This window comes from Nicotiana attenuata, unplaced genomic scaffold, assembly GCF_001879085.1.
Source record: "Nicotiana attenuata strain UT unplaced genomic scaffold, NIATTr2, whole genome shotgun sequence".
Lineage (NCBI taxonomy): Eukaryota > Viridiplantae > Streptophyta > Magnoliopsida > Solanales > Solanaceae > Nicotiana > Nicotiana attenuata.
Window position 1 is genome coordinate 4,069 of NW_017673769.1, and position 19,210 is coordinate 23,278.

The 19,210-nt window shown below is 37.2% G+C and overlaps 4 protein-coding genes across 4 annotated transcripts; all 4 read right to left on the reverse strand.

The window, feature by feature from the left end:
• Positions 1–8,670: 8,670 nt before the first annotated feature.
• LOC109217229 lies at positions 8,671–10,153 on the reverse strand. The gene is made up of 4 exons (XM_019381460.1): positions 9,530–10,153; positions 9,209–9,456; positions 8,924–9,127; positions 8,671–8,823 (listed from the first exon to the last, which is right to left on the reverse strand). Exons 1-4 carry the CDS (start codon positions 10,041–10,043, stop codon positions 8,755–8,757), a joined length of 1,035 nt encoding a protein of 344 aa, XP_019237005.1. The 5' UTR covers positions 10,044–10,153; the 3' UTR covers positions 8,671–8,754.
• A 706-nt stretch (positions 10,154–10,859) lies between these two features.
• Positions 10,860–15,137, reverse strand: LOC109217225. The gene is made up of 5 exons (XM_019381456.1): positions 14,483–15,137; positions 11,886–12,679; positions 11,565–11,812; positions 11,279–11,482; positions 10,860–10,985 (listed from the first exon to the last, which is right to left on the reverse strand). Exons 2-5 carry the CDS (start codon positions 12,469–12,471, stop codon positions 10,860–10,862), a joined length of 1,164 nt encoding a protein of 387 aa, XP_019237001.1. The 5' UTR covers positions 12,472–12,679; positions 14,483–15,137.
• A 114-nt stretch (positions 15,138–15,251) lies between these two features.
• On the reverse strand, positions 15,252–19,141 carry LOC109217228. The gene is made up of 2 exons (XM_019381459.1): positions 16,663–19,141; positions 15,252–16,566 (listed from the first exon to the last, which is right to left on the reverse strand). Exons 1-2 carry the CDS (start codon positions 17,259–17,261, stop codon positions 15,705–15,707), a joined length of 1,461 nt encoding a protein of 486 aa, XP_019237004.1. The 5' UTR covers positions 17,262–19,141; the 3' UTR covers positions 15,252–15,704.
• On the reverse strand, positions 17,572–18,942 carry LOC109217226. Its single transcript, XM_019381457.1, has one exon. It carries the CDS (start codon positions 18,940–18,942, stop codon positions 17,572–17,574), a length of 1,371 nt encoding a protein of 456 aa, XP_019237002.1.
• Positions 19,142–19,210: the final 69 nt, after the last annotated feature.

Sequence of the window (19,210 nt, forward strand, 5' to 3'; positions counted from 1 at the left end):
GACGCAAAAGAGGCTTCCAAATTGCTCGAGGAGATACATGGCGGAACCTGAGGCCCACATATAAAGGTTTTGTTCTAGCCAAAAAGATACTCAGAGCTGGATATTTTTAGATGACTATGGAAATAGATTACATCCGGTATGTCTAGAAATGTCACCATTGCCAGATACATGCAGAGATGATAAGGGTACCACCAAATAAACTCAATGCAACAAGTGCACCTTGGCCTTTTGCCGCTTGGGGAATGGATGTCATCGGTCCGATCGAGCCCACTGCTTCAAACGAGCACGGTTCATTTTAGTGGCCATCGATTACTTCACAAAATGGGTGGAGGCTGCATCTTACAAAGCTGTAACCAAGAAAGTCGTCGCAGATTTTGTCAGAGATCGTATTGTTTGCCGATTCGGGGTTCGCGAGTCCATCATCACTGATAATGCCGCCAATCTCAATAGTGATCTAATGAAAGCCATGTGTGAAACATTCAAAATCGAGCATAAAAACTCTACAGCAGGCCTCAAATGAACGAAGCCGCCAACAAAAACATCAAGAAGATACTAAGGAAGATGGTAGAAAATCACAAGCAATGGCACGAGAAGTTACCATTCGCCTTATTGGGATATCGTACCACAGTCCGCACATCAACTGGGGCAACTCCCTCTTTGCTGGTTTATGGTACCGAAGCTGTCATTGCTGAGGTAGAAATTCCTTCTTTAAGGATCATACAAGAAGCCGAACTCAGTAATGCAGAATGGATAGGGAGCCGCTATGAGAAATTAGCCCTCATGGATGGAAAAAGGATGAATGCAGTGTGTCATGGTCAGCTTTATCAGAATAGAATGTCCAGAGCTTTCAACAAAAGGGTCAAACCAAGACAATTCGCACCGGGGCAGCTGGTGCTGAAGCGGATCTTCCCACATCAGGATGAAGCCAAAGGAAAATTTTCCCCCAACTGGCAAGGTCCCTACATGGTTCACAGGGTACTAATAGGAGGAGCACTCAAACTTGCAGAAATGGACGGAGAAGTTTGGCCAAAACCTATCAATTCAGATGCAGTCAAGAGATACTATGTTTAGATTGTTTATATTTCTTCCTCTGATGTAACTGAACTATGCTTGACCTGATTTGTTTAAGAGGGGATACGTAGGCAACCCTGTGGGTTCGGTCACATCTTAATAAAATCTTCATTTCCCCGAAACCAGAAACTGGGAGAGAATTTTGAGGAGGACCCTCAAAATTCCGGAACAAGTCCAGCCGACGCCATCATATGCAAGACAGTTAGAAATTGGTTAAGTAACTAGGGCAGAATTTTCAGAAGGATTCTTAAAATTCCGAAGCAGATCCAACAAACTCGTTACATGCAGAACGACCGAAGGATCACTTACTAAACTGGGGCAGAATTTTGAGAAGGACCCTCAAAATTCTAACGCAAAGAAGCCGCAATGTCTCTAAAAGTGTCACAGTCGTTAGTTCACCTAATTTACTTAATATTATACACCATTATGTCTTATAAAGTGATTCTATTTCATCAATAAGTGCATATTTTCCAAAAACTTTATTTATATGGCCGCCAGGTGTTACCCAGGGTAATTCGAACAGGGTCTCCAGAACAAAGCAAAGCAAAGCAAGCAGACAAAGGCACGAACCAACCTCCTCGCGAAACTCATGATTTTTGTTTGAATGCAGGGACAAGGAATAACCACAAGTATGTGCGCCTTAAATCATTACCTTCATAACAACCGGACTACCAAGCATAAATATATCTCCAGCTAAGAAATATTCTGCTCCTATTTGCTATTTGTCCACTGCATAAGGCTAAGCATTGCCTTCTCTTTGCATGAGACTAAGCCCTGTCTCAAATCTTGCATGAGGCTAAGCCTTGCCTCCCTATTTGCATAAGGCTAAGCATTGCCTTCTCTCTGCATAAGACTAAGCTCTGTCTCAAATCTTGCATGAGTCTAAGCCCTGCATCCATATTTGCATAAGGCTAAGCATTGCCTTCTCTCTGCATGAGACTAAGCCCTGTCTCAAATCTCGCATGAGGCTAAGCCCTGCCTCCATATTTGCATAAGGCTAAGCATTGCCTCCTCTCTGCATGAGACTAAGCTCTGTCACAAATCTTGCATGAGGCTAAGCCCTGCTTCCATATTTGCATAAGGCTAAGCATTGCCTCCTCTCTGCATGAGACTAAGCCCTGTCTCAAATCTCGCATGAGGCTAAGCCCTGCCTCCATATTTGCATAAGGCTAAGCATTGCCTTCACTCTGCATGAGACTAAGCCCTGTCTAAAATCTCGCATGAGGCTAAGCCCTGCCTCCGTATTTGCATAAGGCTAAGCATTGCCTCCTCTATGCATGAGACTAAGCTCTGTCCTGAATCTTGCATGAGGCTAAGCCCTGCCTCCATGATTTAATAAGGCTAAGCATTGCCTTCTCTCTGCATGAGACTAAGCCCTGTCTCAAATCTTGCATGTGGCTAAGCCCTGCCTTCATATTTGCATAAAGGCTAAGCATTGCCTTCACTCTGCATGAGACTAAGCCCTGTCTCAAATCTTGCATGAGGCTAAGCCCTGCCTCCCAAATTTGCATAAGGCTAAGCCTTGCCTTCTCATGAGACTAAGCATTGTCTCCCTCTGCATAAGTATTGCTCTATTCTGAACTTTTCATTATCTTCTTCTCTCGGGGCAAAGCTCTGCCCCCAAACTCTGCATAAGGCTAAGCTTTTCCTTGCTACTACCTTTGGTATCATGTCTCTACACTTCATGGGTTGATGTATAGCCAACCTGTCCAAAGGCGTCATAGTCCGAAGGCATCATCCTCATAGCCTGAAGACACCATGTCATGGATTGAGGATCTCTCAATACTGCACATCATTATTCAAAGGCATCATGGTTCAGAGGCACCATTCTCATGGCCCGAGAACATCATTTCATGGCCTGGGAATCCCTTATCTCATGCTTCATGGCCCAGGACGGCATGGTCTAAGGACGTCATCCTCTTTGTCCAAAGATAACTTTTATGGTCCAAAGGGAATTTGCATCATGTTTAAATTCTCACGGTAATCTATATACTTGAATGCGGTGTATTTTAGGTTTTGCAGGTAATCCAGGAAGTAACCGTTCTTCAAACGAGAGCAACCTTCGCTCCGGTTTCCACTCATACTATTTATGCCTTGCTGTTATTTCAAACGTTACCGACTCCCATCAATTACTCGCTTTACCCTATGACCGTTTAGATATCTGCCCTATGATACATCCAAGACATCTCAAATTCACATTCATGACTTCGCATAAATTCATCCGATACTATCCTACTCAAAAGAACCTTGCCAAAACACACGACCGTTCCTATAACAATTCCATCGGTTTCGTTCACCGATGGATCCAGAACTACACACGGTCTGATTCCTTTAAAACCAGGGATATGTAGGCATCTCAAAAACCAGAGTGCGGCCTATATTTTTTCAAATCACCCCATTCGATCAAAGTCAGTCATCATTTCTTTACCCGACAACTCTTTCATCCTTCCCGGGCAAAGAGGGGTAGTTGTTGATACCCAATTTTTCCCTCATATATTTTCAAGTATGCATACATATTTTCAAGATAGTGTAAATGCATTTATAAACATGCACAAGTATTTTTCTAATGTTTCTATAATTTTAAAGGCTTTAAATCAATTTATTTCTGTATTTTTTATTATTCAAATATCCAATAATTATCCCTCATATCATTTTTTCGATGATTTAATCATCTAAATTTATCATTTACGCCCATATAGCGCTTAAATATTTTAATTGCATTTCTATAATTACATTTGTGTTTTTAAGGCTAGAATTGCACATTTTGCAATAATAGCCCATATATATGCATAATTATATTATCTACACAGAAAATGACTTTCTATATTTTTATAATGTTAAATAATTATTTTTAAATCATTTTTTCATATATAAGTGGCATTTTATCATTTGCTAATTATTTTTATAAATTATTTTACTAGTTTAATTGGGTATTTAAAACATAGCCCCTTTTAATCAATTTTTCGGACCTAACCCACTATCCATTACCCCCAGCCCAATAACCTAACCCAATTACCCTTACCCAATTAGCTACCCGACCCAGAACCCCTTTAATCGTGACCGTTGATCTCTAAGATCGACGGTCCATATCCCTTCCCCTTATTTTAATTACACCCAAACCCCTAACCCTAATTCATTCACCCAAACCCGCCGCCTCTGTATTCTCTCATCTCCTCTCCTCACCCCTCTCAAACCCTAGCGCTGTAACCCTAATTCCCCATTCGATTCCAACCAGATATGGAGTCAACCATGGATTCCCTTACCTTATTGGTCTCTCCTCACCACTGGCTACTCGTCTATGACCCTATTTAGTTGCTTGCCTAACATGGCAAGCAAATCTTGCCAAAATTGAACTAAATCGGGTCAACTCTCTGATTTATGTGGCTATCCCGTCTATATTCATCTCTGAGTCTTTGTGAGTAACGAACATGTTCATATCTTCTTTGATTCTTACTTACCCCAAATTAGGTTTTCAAATCCTCTTTGATTCGAACCAAATCTTGTTCAGACTCTGTCTTTTAAAATATTTTCTTCGTCTATATTTGCTCTATTATTTATGGTTCTATTGATTTTTTACCGATCCTGTGATTTACTTGAATGTAGGGTTTCAAACCTTTTCTTTTACTTGAATTAAAACTGATTCGACTATGAGTTTCCTTTAATAAACTCCTGTATATGTTTATTTGGTACGAATCTGTGTTATTCTCTTTTACTCTGGCTGATTTGAGCGCCTTACCTTAAAATTAGGGTTTCAGATCTTTCTCTAGTCCGATTCTTTATTACTTTTTGAATAAATCTCCTGTCTATGTTCATTGTACACAGTATATGACTATTTTGCCCTTGTTTCTCTTCCGATTTTGTGGTTTACCTAAAACTAGGGTTTGAGACTTTTACTCTTTCCTTTCTCGTATAGTACTGATACTTTCTTTACCTTGTTCCTTTATTTCTTCACCTTGTTTGCTGATTGATAATTGATTCTTACCTTATTATGAGTTGTACTTGCCTGATTACTCATTAATTGACTAAACTCTGTACTATCTGTCCCTAAACTAGACTTCAAATTGATCCTGGAATTATTTTTTTACCTTATTTTGATCTAATACTTGACTATTGATTGATTCCATATAATGCTTACCCTAAATTAAGTGGTACTAGCCTGATTATATGCTATTATGTCCTGTTAATTGATTGAAGCCGACTCTAATTGATTGTGAAGTTATTCTCATGCCTTATTTGTGTAGGACTGGTTCGTTACCTTATTTGTCTACCTCATTTAGCATTATTTAAACCCTTCCTCTTTCCCCTTTAGAACAACTCTCGAACTCTCCTATTCTCACTACTAAACTTAAGCTCTCTCTCTTGCTCTTGTTCTGATTTCTGCACTTAGTGGCTATTGTTTGGCCGGCTGAAAACCAAGGCCAAATCATTCTAGAACTTAATTGTTACTGCATCTTTACTTTCTTTCTTCTCAACCAGTATGCCCTAACCTTATCAATTGTTTAATTAACCTGTTTCAATTCCTAGCATGATTCAGTCCTCTATCTGGTAATTTGATAATACTGTTAACTTAAGTCTAAAGCATTTAGAATAACAGGAATCTTCTCAGAAGTTAGTTTAAGATTTGATTTGTTTGTCAACTTTATACATGCCTGAACTATGAGAATGTAATCAAGTATGTGTGTGCTTAATTCATATGTCCTGTGTGTTCAGTTCAAATGCATCTGCCTAATTGCTTCTGTGACTACACCATGACTGTTTCAAATTCTAGTATAAGCACTTATCTTAATCAAACTTCACCATGTTTGAACTGTATGCTAAACCTTGTTTGTTTCTTGGAGCAGTTCTGCCTGCAACTCTGTGTTCTGAACTTTTTCTCTTCTGAAAATTGAACTATTTCAAAAACTTGCCCCTTACCTTATGCACTGGTTTTCCAAACTTCTACTCTTAGTCATTTAGGTTCTCACCACCCCCAATGTGAGCACTGCCTAGGTCCCTGAGACTCCTTTGGATACTGACACATTAGGGATGATTTTCCAATCTTTTATGAACTCTGTGGTGAATGTGTGGTTCTGGTGTGAGCATTACCCAAGGTCCCTGAGGCTTTTTGGAACTTTGACACACTGGAAGCCTGGTTTCAATGTGCTATGAATGGATCACCGCTATGCTTCAGAGCTGTTGTGCTTGAAGGCCTGGTTCTCAGGTTTAGATTGGGCCTATGAAGGCTCCCTATAGTGTAACCATTACTATTATGTAATTCATTCATTTTGGGCTGTAATAATCTCTGTAATAACATATTTGGGGTTAATTAGTAAAAACTGGGGGGTCTATTCTCATATCATTGTTGAAATTGGGTAGTAATCCTGCCTATAGGACTTAACTATGTTGATTGAATTATGTGGATATTGTACTGTGTTTAGAGATCCTGTCTATAGGATTTTTTATGATCATTTGCGTGCTAGAAATCCTTCTTATAGGACTTCACGTTTGATTCTGCATTAGAAATCCTGTTCATAGGATCTACACATATTTCCAACTCAGTGTGCATTAGTGACCATGCACTACAACATTTAAGGGCTCCAGCCACCCCTGAAAAGTGTGGCTTAAGATGTCAACAAGTGTAGCATTAGCTCAAAGGCAATACTTTACGACTTTAGGCTACGCTTTTAGGGGGTGGCCTAAAGTACCGTAACCTTTGACTTATGGCCACGCTTTTTACATGTTGCCGTAGGATCCACACTTCAAAAGTGTGGCCGATGCACTAAAAAAGCTACACTTTATATTTCCTCTATAGCCACACTTTTATGACGTAGAGCTACAATTTTGAAGCGTGGTGTTTGTTGCTTTATAGACCACACTTTTAAAGCGTGGCTTCTAAAGCAACTGTGATCAAGCATGACATCAAATTGCGTCACATTTTCTAAGAGTGGCAATTGTCTACGCTATGAAATAATTTTAAAAAATATTTATATTTACCACAATTGTGTGGTTAAGAAATTAATTTTGCCTACATTAAACTCTGTATTCACATTTATTTCAAGTACATACATTATGATCTCAAGCATCAAATTAAATAATAAGTAATAGAATAAAAATAATTCAAATGCATATACTTGAAATANACAGAAATGGAAGAACTTCATTTCTTCTTCATTATATGTAGGCATAAGAATGAATGAATTTATTGTGGGACTTTTATGATGCTTTATCATTTGTACTAGTCTTATTTAATATGTTTACTGTCCTATTTAATACTTATCGAGAAATTTGTTGAGAGAGAGTGTATCACTATATTGTTTCTAATCTGTACAATGTGGGTTAGATGCCATAAACATTGCTGATTTAGTGCTTCAGCATGCTGCCAATTTGCTGCCTTTTTCCTTCTAGATATCATTTAAAGTTTCTACTGAAGGTTTGGAACTTTTTTGCAACTGTAACTACAAATAGTGCATAGTGCGTGTGGACCAGTTTCTTCTTTCACTCTATTAAATTAATGTGTAGTAGCAAATTGAACTCTATAGATTTGCTTTGTATATTATCTGTTTTTAGCTATTTATTTACTTGAGAAGCTCCTTAAAAGAAGGCAATGTTTTCTGCTATTTATATCAACTGTCTGTGTTGCTTACACTTTTGAATTGCATAATGTGTAGTTTGGTTTATCTTACTTATTTGTTAGTATCTGATTAATATACATGCTTCTAAAGTTTCTCCAATACTTAATGATCTTTTACCATTGACTATTCCAAGGCAAAGAAACACACAAAAGATGTGGAAAAAGAAGAGAAAGAAGGATTTGACAAAAACCAATGATGATAGTGAAGGTGACTTCAAACCTTTCTATGTAGACTATTAGCCTTCACAGCATCTGATGCGAAGAGAACTCACAGGAAAGTCATAAAGGCAAAGGGAAGGTGATGCCTTTCTTCCAGGTCTTTTCTTTTATTGTTGGATTTGAAGTTTCATTGTATATGTAATGTATGTTAATTTTGGGTTAAAATACTCTTTAAACAGTGTTCATGTTGCCTTGCCGTGTTATTATAGTATAAACTAGTGGCGCTTACAAATATTCCTGGAATTGTGAACAATTGTACAGGTTAAAACCAGTAACTTAACAAAGTTTAGACTACTTCAATAACACAAGAATTCATTAATCTCCCGTATATACTTCATTCAGTTATACTCGATGCTATAAAGTTGCGGTTAGTTTATAAGTACACATATAACATCCCAAAAAGGTTTATCAAACATAGCTAGATGGAGTTATCTCCTAATGAAACTACAATTTCACTAATTTGTCATTAGATTAGTACAAGATATAAGCACCAGACACATATACAAAGCTGCATTTATTAGAAATACATGGTTTTAATTAAAAAGCTGAAACTTTAGCAGACACACATTCAGTTAACGCGAGGGGCTACATAATAACAAGATCTTAACTTTTATCATGACTTACTATTGCAACTTGAGTATCTGTATGAACTTCTTTTCCTTTCTTTGTACGAGTTGCAATAAATATTTCGGACTTTGATGGTTCCTCGTTGTTCTCTTTGGTTGCACGTCTACAAATTAAATCAAAAGAAGTAAAAAACTAAACATTAGTGTGTTCCGACAAAGAAAATGGAAGTCAAAATTTTCATAAATTGTCGAGTAAAAGCTACCAATGCTACGCGTATTCTTCCAAAATTAATAGGTCCCATTCGATGCCTCCACTTTTTTTTTTTTTCTATTTTCAGAATTTAATTGGCACATGGCCTAGCACCAAAAGAAGTACATTAGTCAATAAATCAAAAAGAAAAAAAAAGATATAATGCAACAATATGTTCAAGTGTAGAAATGCACAATTTAATCTCACTTGGACATCTGAATCCTTCCAATACTCAATCAATTGGCGAAATTGAACTTCTGGTATCTCATTCGGATGATTTTGTAGCATGTCTTCGTCAGTAGCATTCTTATTGAAATATTTCATCTTAATATTTCTCTTGTGTCTCCTCCAAGCATCACGAAGACCGGTCATTACCCACTTCTCTCCTTCTGCTGGAATTATGAACTTGGACTATGCAAAATAACGTATATTTAGCTTCACTTAGTAGGAAGTATACAAAAAGGTATACATTAAAAAATTGATTGTTCTTACATTGACATATTCCCACATTCGTCGCTTAATATCCTGTGACACAGCATGCCAACTAGTATGCACCAAGGTGATAAATCTTGGATTTCTTGCAATTGTTCCTATAAAGTTAGTCAAATCAGACATTCTCTTGTCAGTTGGTCCCACTGCTTGTCCTTTGTCAAATATCACCTCCTCTCTTTCTTCAAAACTTCTTGCATGAATATTCTTACATGTCGCTTGCCCTCGAACTCTTTTCTTCTCTAATATCCCTAGATTAATGTAACATCATGACATAAGGAAAAAGTTACAATATGTAAAAGAATTACAAATTTTAAGACATACCATCTGCAGCACTATCAATGTTTACATCCTCATCTCTAACAAACTCATCGTCACCAACTCCTGCTTGTGCATCAAAATTATCCATTTCTATTTCATGCTCATCAACAACAGCGGATGACATAAATCTGACTTCATCTACTTGTTGGATATTAGGAGAATTTTCACCACCAACGTGTATCCAATATTTTTTTAGAAATTGATTTACACTCGTCGACGGTAGGACCGAGTTTGTCTTTACCTTTTTACAGCTTTGTTTCTCCTGAATATCAAGTTGTTTCTCTCCTTCACCTTGCTTTCTTCCACTCATACGTAAAGTGCTAAGATCTTTCTTTGAAGATGACTGGAGCATGGATGTGTGCACAGGTAATTTATTCATTCCTTGCTTTTGAATTTGCTCCTCCAATTGAACTAACCTCTGTTTACTTTGTCCTCTTATTGCAATGTTATGTGAAGTGTTCAGATCTTCCGTGGAAAGCGATTGGATCATTGATTTGTATATAGGCAATTTACTCATTCCTAACTGTTGAACCGACTCATCGGATTGAGTTAATATCACGACCCAAAATCTAACCTCGAATTCAAGCCTAAGACTTTTAAACTTTCAACTTTTGCCAATTCAAGCCTAATTCTACCACGGACCTCCAAATTATATTTTGGACATACTCCTAAGTCTAAAATCAACCAACGAAGCTAATCGAATCATAAAAATCCAAATCCAAATTCGTTTACTCATAAGTCAACTTCCGGTTGACTTGTCTAACTTAGCTTTCTAACTAAGAGACTAAATGATCATTTCACTCCAAAACTACTTCGAACCCAAACCTACCAACTCGATACAACTCAACACAGCTGAACAACACATAAAGAAACAAAAATGAGAGAACGGGGCTACAACTCTTAGAACGACTAACCGGGTCGTTACATCCTCATCCTCTTAAACAAACGTTCGTCCTCGAACGAGTCTAAAAACATACCTGGAGTCTCAAATAGGTGAAACCTTCAGCAATACCTTCTCGTCACATTCAAATCATATGAACTCATCTCGCGGTCACATCATACTCACCACATAGCCCTCAAATCACGAATCCCACTAATAGGGACACCAACGGACATATAAGCACGTGCTCACACAATTAAAATTTTCGTACTCCAGCTACAGACAAAACCCGGCCTCAAGTACCCCAGACTGGCCCAACATCAACACACAGAAATCACATCTCGCACCTCATCCAGGGAATCATAATCCATCGATGCACAACTGATACCGAATGCTCGTGTGCGCATACGAATGCGTGGAAGGAATTCAAAGAGTTNATATAATAACAAGATCTTAACTTTTATCATGACTTACTATTGCAACTTGAGTATCTGTATGAACTTCTTTTCCTTTCTTTGTACGAGTTGCAATAAGCATTTCGGACTTTGATGGTTCCTCGTTGTTCTCTTTGGTTGCACGCTACAAATTAAATCAAAAGAAAGTAAAAAATAAACATTAGTGTGTTCCGACAAAGAAAATGGAAGTCAAAATTTTCATAAATTGTCGAGTAAAAGCTACCAATGCTACGCGTATTCTTCCAAAATTAATAGGTCCCATTCGATGCCTCCACTTTTTTTTTTTTTCTATTTTCAGAATTTAATTGGCACATGGCCTAGCACCAAAAGAAGTACATTAGTCAATAAATCAAAAAGAAAAAAAAAGATATAATGCAACAATATGTTCAAGTGTAGAAATGCACAATTTAATCTCACTTGGACATCTGAATCCTTCCAATACTGAATCAATTGGTGAAATTGAACTTCTGGTATCTCATTCGGACGATTTTGTAGCATGTCTTCATCAGTAGCATTCTTATTGAAATATTTCATCTTAATATTTCTCTTGTGTCGCCTCCAAGCATCACGAATACCGGTCATTACCCACTTCTCTCCTTCTGCTGGAATTATGAACTTGGACTATGCAAAATAACGTATATTTAGCTTCACTTAGTAGGAAATATACAAAAAAGTATACATTTAAAAAATTGATTGTTCTTACGTTGACATATTCCCACATTCGTCGCTTAATATCCTGTGACACAGCATGCCAACTAGTATGCACCAAGGTGATAAATCTCGGATTTCTTGCAATTGTTCCTATAAAGTTGGTCAAATCAGACACTCTCTTGTCAGTTGGTCCCACTGCTTGTCCTTTGTCAAATGTCACCTCCTCTCTTTCTTCAAAACTTCTTGCATGAATATTCTTACATGTCGTTTGCCCTCGAACTCTTTTCTTCTCTAATATCCCTAGATTAATGTAACATCATGAAATAAGGGAAAAGTTACAATATGTAAAAGAATTACAAATTTTAAGACATACCATCTGCAGCACTATCAATGTTTACATCCTCATCTCTAACAAACTCATCGTCACCAACTCCTGCTTGTGCATCAAAATTATCCATTTCTATTTCATGCTCATCAACAACAGGGGATGACATAAATCTGACTTCATCTACTGGTTGGATATTAGGAGAATTTTCACCACCAACGTGTATCCCATATTTTTTTAGAAATTGATTTATACTCGTCGACGGTAGGACCGAGTTTGTCTTTACCTTTTTACAGCTTTGTTGCTCCTGAATATCAAGTTGTTTCTCTCCTTCACCTTGTTTTCTTCCACTCATACGTAAAGTGTTAAGATCTTTCTTTGAAGATGACTGGAGCATGGATGTGTGCACAGGTAATTTATTCATTCCTTGCTTTTGAATTTGCTCCTCCAATTGAACTAACCTCTGTTTACTTTGTCCTCTTATTGCAATGTTATGTGAAGTGTTCAGATCTTCCCTGGAAGGCGATTGGATCATTGATTTGTATATAGGCAATTTACTCATTCCTAACTGTTGAACCGACTCATCGGATTGAGTTAACCTCTGTCTTCTTTGTCCTTCTGTTGTTGTAGGCATATTATTCTTTCTTTTAAATCTAAGTGACGCCTGCTCTTTCACAGCTTTATCCTTGTGATTACTTGCGAGATTTTCTCTCTTAATTTGAAATTTTTTCGCCAATTCGGCACTTGATCAGTATTGAAAATCAAAACCTATATTCTTCATTGGACTTTCAGCTTTGTTTGGATTCGAAACCTTTTTCTTTAGAGCTGCTGCTTGATTCATCCTTCATACAAAGAAAAAAAATAGTTTAGTCTAGCAACTAGTAGGAGTACAGAACACTATGCAGAAAATAGACATTTAAGACCAAGCTATCATGAAATTTATAATCATTTAACATGCATGAGGAGGAACTCATTTAACACTATGGTTTTCATTCTGAAGCCAACCAATTCCCTGATGGAGATGAGGAGGAACTCAAACAGAGGACGTTTAAAGAGCAGTTCAAGAGTGATACATTAACTATTCAACTTGTTATCTGTTGAACAGTTAAACATCATGTCAGCATATGTTAAACATCATAACAGAATGATATTATAACTATAATGAATACTCTTCCCAACTATTCACGGTAGATTTCACCATAAGACCGTACGAAGAAAAAAGCATAACATTTTATCTGAAACTGCACATCAACTTGTTATCTGTGGTACTAGAAAATAGCACTTATCAGATTTCTTTAAACTAAGCAGAGTAAGAATGTTTATGTCCCCCACCAGAAAGTCAATCAACAACCTTCTCAAATTACTATTGAGTCCATTGAGAATTGCTATCCTGGAAGGAGCTTACTGTCGGGAAAGAACAGTCTTGGTGAAGTAATCTGATTAAAGTAAACTTCGAAATCCTTAACTACTATTTTTTAGGTTGCTTGACCACAGTGACCTGTCATTCCAATGCTAACTCATCCCAACTAACTCTAACCTAAGACCAACTCCCCGTCCCTGATTGCTACCTCCATAACAAAATAGGCCACAAAAATTTAATATGAAAACTCAAATTCAGCTCACTAAACATTGGAATATGTGGAAAATAGCCTCGCTCAAGCTCACTTCACGCAAGGCATTATCTTTTTTAAGTTGATTGAAGAGCAAGACTGAGAAAGCAGGGCATACCAAATGATATCAATGTGCCAACAGCACCAAACAACATAATTGTCATAAAATTCCTGAAAAACTGCTTCTTTTTCGCCTAGAAACTGATAATGTGAAAATACTTACATGTAACTTGGCAGAATATAGAAATGGCACACTTCTTTTTTCTCTTCTGTCTATTTGTCAGTAATCCAATAACAGCAGCAGGCAATACAAGGTGAACATCCCGAGTCTAATGCATCAACACTTTAAAAGGAAAGATGCCAAAAAGAACATGTGACATTAATTCTAAAACCAGACCATATATCACACAATCAAAGCAGGGCCAAAGATGACAGCTTCGCCTCTGGCACCACTTAGGTGTAGAGTTCAAATCTTACAACGGCATTCCCTCTTCTAGGTCGAAGATGAGGCAAAATTATGCATGTATATGTGTGATGTTTGTGCACAGACAAAAGATGCAGCCTAGTGGTTATAACTTTAATTCTGCACCGCTTAGGTGCAGAGTTTAAATCTTACTATATATATGTGCATACATAGTAAAGAACTCACTGATAGCAAGAGCAGTGACAATCACAATGCATCCACAATGAACCCGTCCATACAACCAGCAAGGAGGATGGCAAAATTCCATCAAGAATAAACAAAAAACACAAAAACAAGATAAATCATATATCAAAACCAATTGTGACATCAGTACCAAGCTATTAATTAATTTGAGTACATCTCAAGATAGTTCCTTAAGTATGTTCTTATGCAGATGTTTTAAATTTGTCAAAATATTTAAGAAAATCGTATAGTTAGAATTAGCGCGAACAGTGAAAAAAGTAGATTTAAGCAAAAACACTAGAAAATTCCTCTCAAATCCTAGAAACTGCAACACCAATAATTGCACCTCAAAATACTGTATTTAGCCACAAGAAATAGACCAAACTTACAGGAACTGCACCTCCAAATACGAGTTTCCTCAAAATCTGGTAGCATTAAGAATGTCAACTTCCACTTCCTGAAAGGTTAATTCGTTTCCAAATTTGGATAGATTCATATGCTTAGTATGCTACTGCTCAGGACTTAGCACAAACTGCTGCTGTAGTTGCTTTGGCAGGACTTAGCACAAAGCAAAGTTGGTTTTGAACAAAGGTGATTCAAGTAAAATCACGTCTAGTAATGCAAATCAAGTGTCCACAGTAGAAGCAGCTAAGAATCAGACTAGATCATTGATACATGAGGATATTTCAACTCAGCTCCTGAATGCTGCAATTTTAGCGAATCGACGTATTACAAGAAATTTGAACTCTCTTCATAACAGCTCTGCTGCTGGAGAACGCCATGAGTCAAATCAAAGTTTGGTTCAAAGGGATTCGTCTTTGATTGGATTTGAAAGAGATAAGGAATTTGCAGCCATGTTGACTAGTTATCTTAATCAGGGAGCTAATCGTACGCAGTTAACCCAATTTCCAAACAATGTCAAGACTGGAGAAGGAAGTGGTACCGTACTTGATCAAGATTGGTCTAGTTATTTCAATCAGGGAGCTAACCGTTCGCAGTTAACCAGATTACCAAACAATGCCGAGACTGGAGAAGGAAGTGGTACTATACCTGATCAAGATTCTGAAGGAGAAAAGCAATCTGCAGTCTTGGATGATATCTGCTTCCTCAAAATTTCTAGTCAACAATTTTTTTTAGTTGAATGAGCACCACCTGATAACAATAGAAGAAATATGTATACTTTAACACATTTTTAAATACTCCAATAATAAGATTAGTGACAAATTCATAACTACAATTTCTACTTACTCACGTTCACTTTCCGGGATATTTAGTGCAAAACTAGAGGACTTAAACCTCTTTTCATATATGATGTAATATGGTTCCTCGTGCTATGAAACTAAATTGAGGCACACTTAATAGTAACCAAATGCTTTAGAAACCAAAAGTGACACCCTAAAATTATATGAGCACAAAATATATATATATAAGGAAGAAACCATCAGCAAAAATAAAATTTAATATTAGAACATGACAAAATAGACAAGGAAACATCGGCAAGCAAATATCATCCATTTGAGTCTAAAGCAAGTATCTACTAATCTTTAATGTGCCTTTAGTCGTTAATCAAGAAAGGGCTGAGCTATATTCTTATTTGAATTATAATCAAACTCATAATGTATCCTCAGAATCAAACTCGTCGTCCTCCGATTCAAACTCGTCCTCTGTTCCAAACTCGTCGTCCTCCGATTCAAACTCGTCCTCTATTTCAAACTCGTCTTCCGATTCAATTTCAAGTTGTTCTGCAAGAAATCCTTCTGGAGGCACATCAATAATCGTTGCTTGTAAATCATTCCTTACTAAGACAACTTCACCATTATCATCCGGCATAGATGGGCCTGCCAAATGTTCAGACGGCTCATTTTCATAACAGTGTAGGGCATTAGATTCAATTTCGTCACTTATGCTAAACAAGTCTCTCGGGACAGTCTTCATAACATAATGTTTATCTTGATCATATGGATCTTGCACATAGAAGCATTGGTGTGCTTGATATGCTAGAATAAAAGGCTCTTCCTGATAGCATTTCTTATTGAAGTAGACATAAGTAAGGCCATAAATATCCTCTTCAACCTCATACAAGTCGCACTTAAACAACACAACCTTAAAATGGCCATAGTAGTCTAACTCAACTATATCAATTATTCTGCCATAATAAGTCAAATTCGCATCAACTGGATTTTTATCCTTTGAGCTTGCAAAGCTTGTCGTTAGGGCATCTAATGTAACACCACTATTTTGCGTTTTACGCCTTGCATCACACTGCCTCGTATGGAATCTATATCCATTAATGAGATACCCAGAATATCTTTTGGCAATTGAATTTGGTCCTATGGATAACTGTTTTATCAGATCGGACACATCCTCATGCAATACACGAGTTTCAAACCATTGAGAGAAGTTTTGACTATGATTTTTGGCCTTGCTCCATCTAGATCCTCGCCTCTGATTATTAACCTCCACGTCATGTTCTCTACAGAACAATAATTTTTATTTGTTAGAAAAAGATAAATAAAATAATTTTAGAATTATCTACGTAAAAGAAAATACTACAAGTGAACAAAATTACCTTATATATTCTTGAACTTCATCACAATTGTTCAATACATATGCATGTGCCTGACATAGTGACTTGCCATATAAAACAATTGGATCACTCTTTTTGGCTCCTAAAGGGCAGCCTCTTTTAGGGAACAAACTGAAAGTTTGTGTATCATAACCACATTCATCATTATTTCGGGGTCTTCTATTAAATCTGGTTTGCACACCCCCATGTACGTATCTAGAGCACAAAGTCAAACACTCTTCAACCAAGTATGCTTCAGCAATAGATCCTTCTGGATGATTTTTGTTGCGAACATATAATTTTAATGTGTACATATATCTTTCAGGAGGATACATCCATCGATTCTGAACGGGACCTCCTAATCTTACTTCGTTTGCCAAATGAATAGGCAAATGAATCATTATATCAAAAAAAGTTGGAGGAAAAATTCGCTCCAATTGATTCAATGTTTCTCTAATCTCTATCTCCAAACAATCCAGATCTTCCAGTGTGATAACTTTTTGACATAAACGGCGGAAGAAAGAGCTTAGACGAACCAAAGGAATAACAACATGATCAGGAAGGATGCTTTTAATTGGTATTGACAACAAGTAATGTAACATGAAATGGGCATCATGCGTCTTATAACCAGATAATTTTCTTTCGTCTAGTTGCACACACCTAGATATATTGGAAGCACTACCATCAGGTAGCTTTGTTGTCCACAAAAAACTGATTTCTCTCCATTAGCCATTGAGAAACACACTTTTGCATACTTTGTTCTCTTGCCATCCTTTGTATCTTTTGGTTGAAGGTTCTTTCTAATGCCCATCTCTTTTAGATCAAAACGAGCATTTGGTTGATCTTTTGTCTTGCCAGGAATATCCAAAAGAGTTTCAATTATGTTATCAACTATATTTTTTTCTATGTGCATTATGTCAAGATTGTGACGTAATGAATTGTGCTGCCAATAAGGTAATTCAAAAAAATTGACTTTTTCTTCCATGGGCCATCATTTCTCTTCCTCTTTTTCCCAAAGACATTATTAATATTTTGCAAGTCATTAAGCACATCAGCTCCCTTCAAAAAAGGTGGAGGAAGCCTAAATTCTGTTTTTCCATTGAAAGGCCTTTTGTTGGATCTCCATGGATGATCCGTTGGTAGAAAAACACGATGGTCCATATAACACATTTTTCGACTATGTTTAAGATAGCGAGAATTAGTGCCATAATTACAACAAGGGCAAGCCAACTTCCCTTTTGTACTCCAACCAGATAACATAGCATATGCAGGGAAGCCACTAATTGTCCACAAAAGAGCTGCTCGCATTTGAAAGGTTTGATTTCTTGAAGCATCATATGTTTCCACCCCAGACTCCCACAACACATTTAACTCTTCTATTAATGGTTGTAAATAAATGTCAATGTCATTTCCAGGTGACCGCGGCTCAGGTATAAGCAAAGAAAGCATACAATATTCTGGTTTCATGCACATCCAAGGAGGCAAATTATACACCATTAAGATAACTGGCCATGTGCTATGAGATATGCTCATGGTTCGAAATAGATTGAACCCATCACTTGCCAAGCCAAGTCTCAAATTGCGAGAATCTCTTGCAAAATTCGGATGAAAGCTATCAAAGTCTTTCCATGCTTGGGCATCAGCAGGATGCCTTAACTTGCCATCTTTAGAACGCTCCTCGTCATGCCACCTTAATGTATCCGCTGTCTTGGAGCACATGAATAGCCTTTTGAGTCTAGGAATTAATGGAAAGTGTCTCAAAGTTTTTGCTGAAACGCGATGAGCTTTTTTAGAACACTCAACCTCGCTATATGCTTCAGGATATTTAATATATCTTGAAGCTCCACAAACATGACAATATTCATCAGCCTTATGTTCATTCCTAAATAGCATGCAATCATTGGGACATGCACCGATTTTTTCATAATCAAGACCGAGATCCTTAACCATAGACTTGGCATTATTGTAAGATAAAGGAATGTTCAACTCGGGCATCGCCTCTTTCAATAACTCTAAAAGAGAAGTGAATGACGCATTGCTCCATCCATGTAGACACTTCAACAAATATAGACGAATTGTGAATGATAATCTAGAGAATCCTTTACAACCAGGATATAGTTCTTGGCTTGCCTCATCAACTAAGTTATAGAATTTATTGGCATCTTCACTTGGACCTTCATAAAGTCCTTCGACTTGTGCAATATCTCTAAATTGATCATTCAATAACCCATTAATATCATCATACGAGTTAGTTTCATCACTCATGTCACCATCAACATTCATAGGGATTTTACATATCCCGTGATTAATCCATCTTGTATAACCTTGAACAAATCCATAGCATATTAGATGATCATATATTACATTCCTTTGAGTCCAACGAATATTGCAACACTTTGCACATGGGCATTGAATTTCCTCGCCTTGGGGATCTCCATAAAGGTAAGCAAATTCTAAGAAAGATTGTACCCCATCAATATACTCTTTGCTATACCTTGGTAAATCCATCCAATCCTTGGATGGAATATTTGAAACCCTAAAAATCAGATAT

What these genes read in the sequence shown, in the direction of transcription:
- LOC109217226 (XM_019381457.1), bottom strand. Translation starts at nt 18,942, where the DNA reads ATGAATGTTGATGGTGACATGAGTGATGAAACTAACTCGTATGATGAT.
- LOC109217225 (XM_019381456.1), bottom strand. Translation starts at nt 12,471, where the DNA reads ATGCCTACAACAACAGAAGGACAAAGAAGACAGAGGTTAACTCAATCC. An exon ending in CATTGATAGTGCTGCAGATG is followed by an intron (nt 11,813 to 11,885) that starts GTATGTCTTAAA and finishes ACATTAATCTAG; the next exon opens with GGATATTAGAGAAGAAAAGA. An exon ending in GGAAGGATTCAGATGTCCAA is followed by an intron (nt 10,986 to 11,278) that starts GTGAGATTAAAT and finishes TTTAATTTGTAG; the next exon opens with CGTGCAACCAAAGAGAACAA.
- LOC109217228 (XM_019381459.1), bottom strand. Translation starts at nt 17,261, where the DNA reads ATGTTACATTACTTGTTGTCAATACCAATTAAAAGCATCCTTCCTGAT. An exon ending in GAAGTTCAAGAATATATAAG is followed by an intron (nt 16,567 to 16,662) that starts GTAATTTTGTTC and finishes ATTGTTCTGTAG; the next exon opens with AGAACATGACGTGGAGGTTA.
- LOC109217229 (XM_019381460.1), bottom strand. Translation starts at nt 10,043, where the DNA reads ATGAGTAAATTGCCTATATACAAATCAATGATCCAATCGCTTTCCACG. An exon ending in CATTGATAGTGCTGCAGATG is followed by an intron (nt 9,457 to 9,529) that starts GTATGTCTTAAA and finishes ACATTAATCTAG; the next exon opens with GGATATTAGAGAAGAAAAGA. An exon ending in GAATGTGGGAATATGTCAAT is followed by an intron (nt 9,128 to 9,208) that starts GTAAGAACAATC and finishes TATTTTGCATAG; the next exon opens with TCCAAGTTCATAATTCCAGC.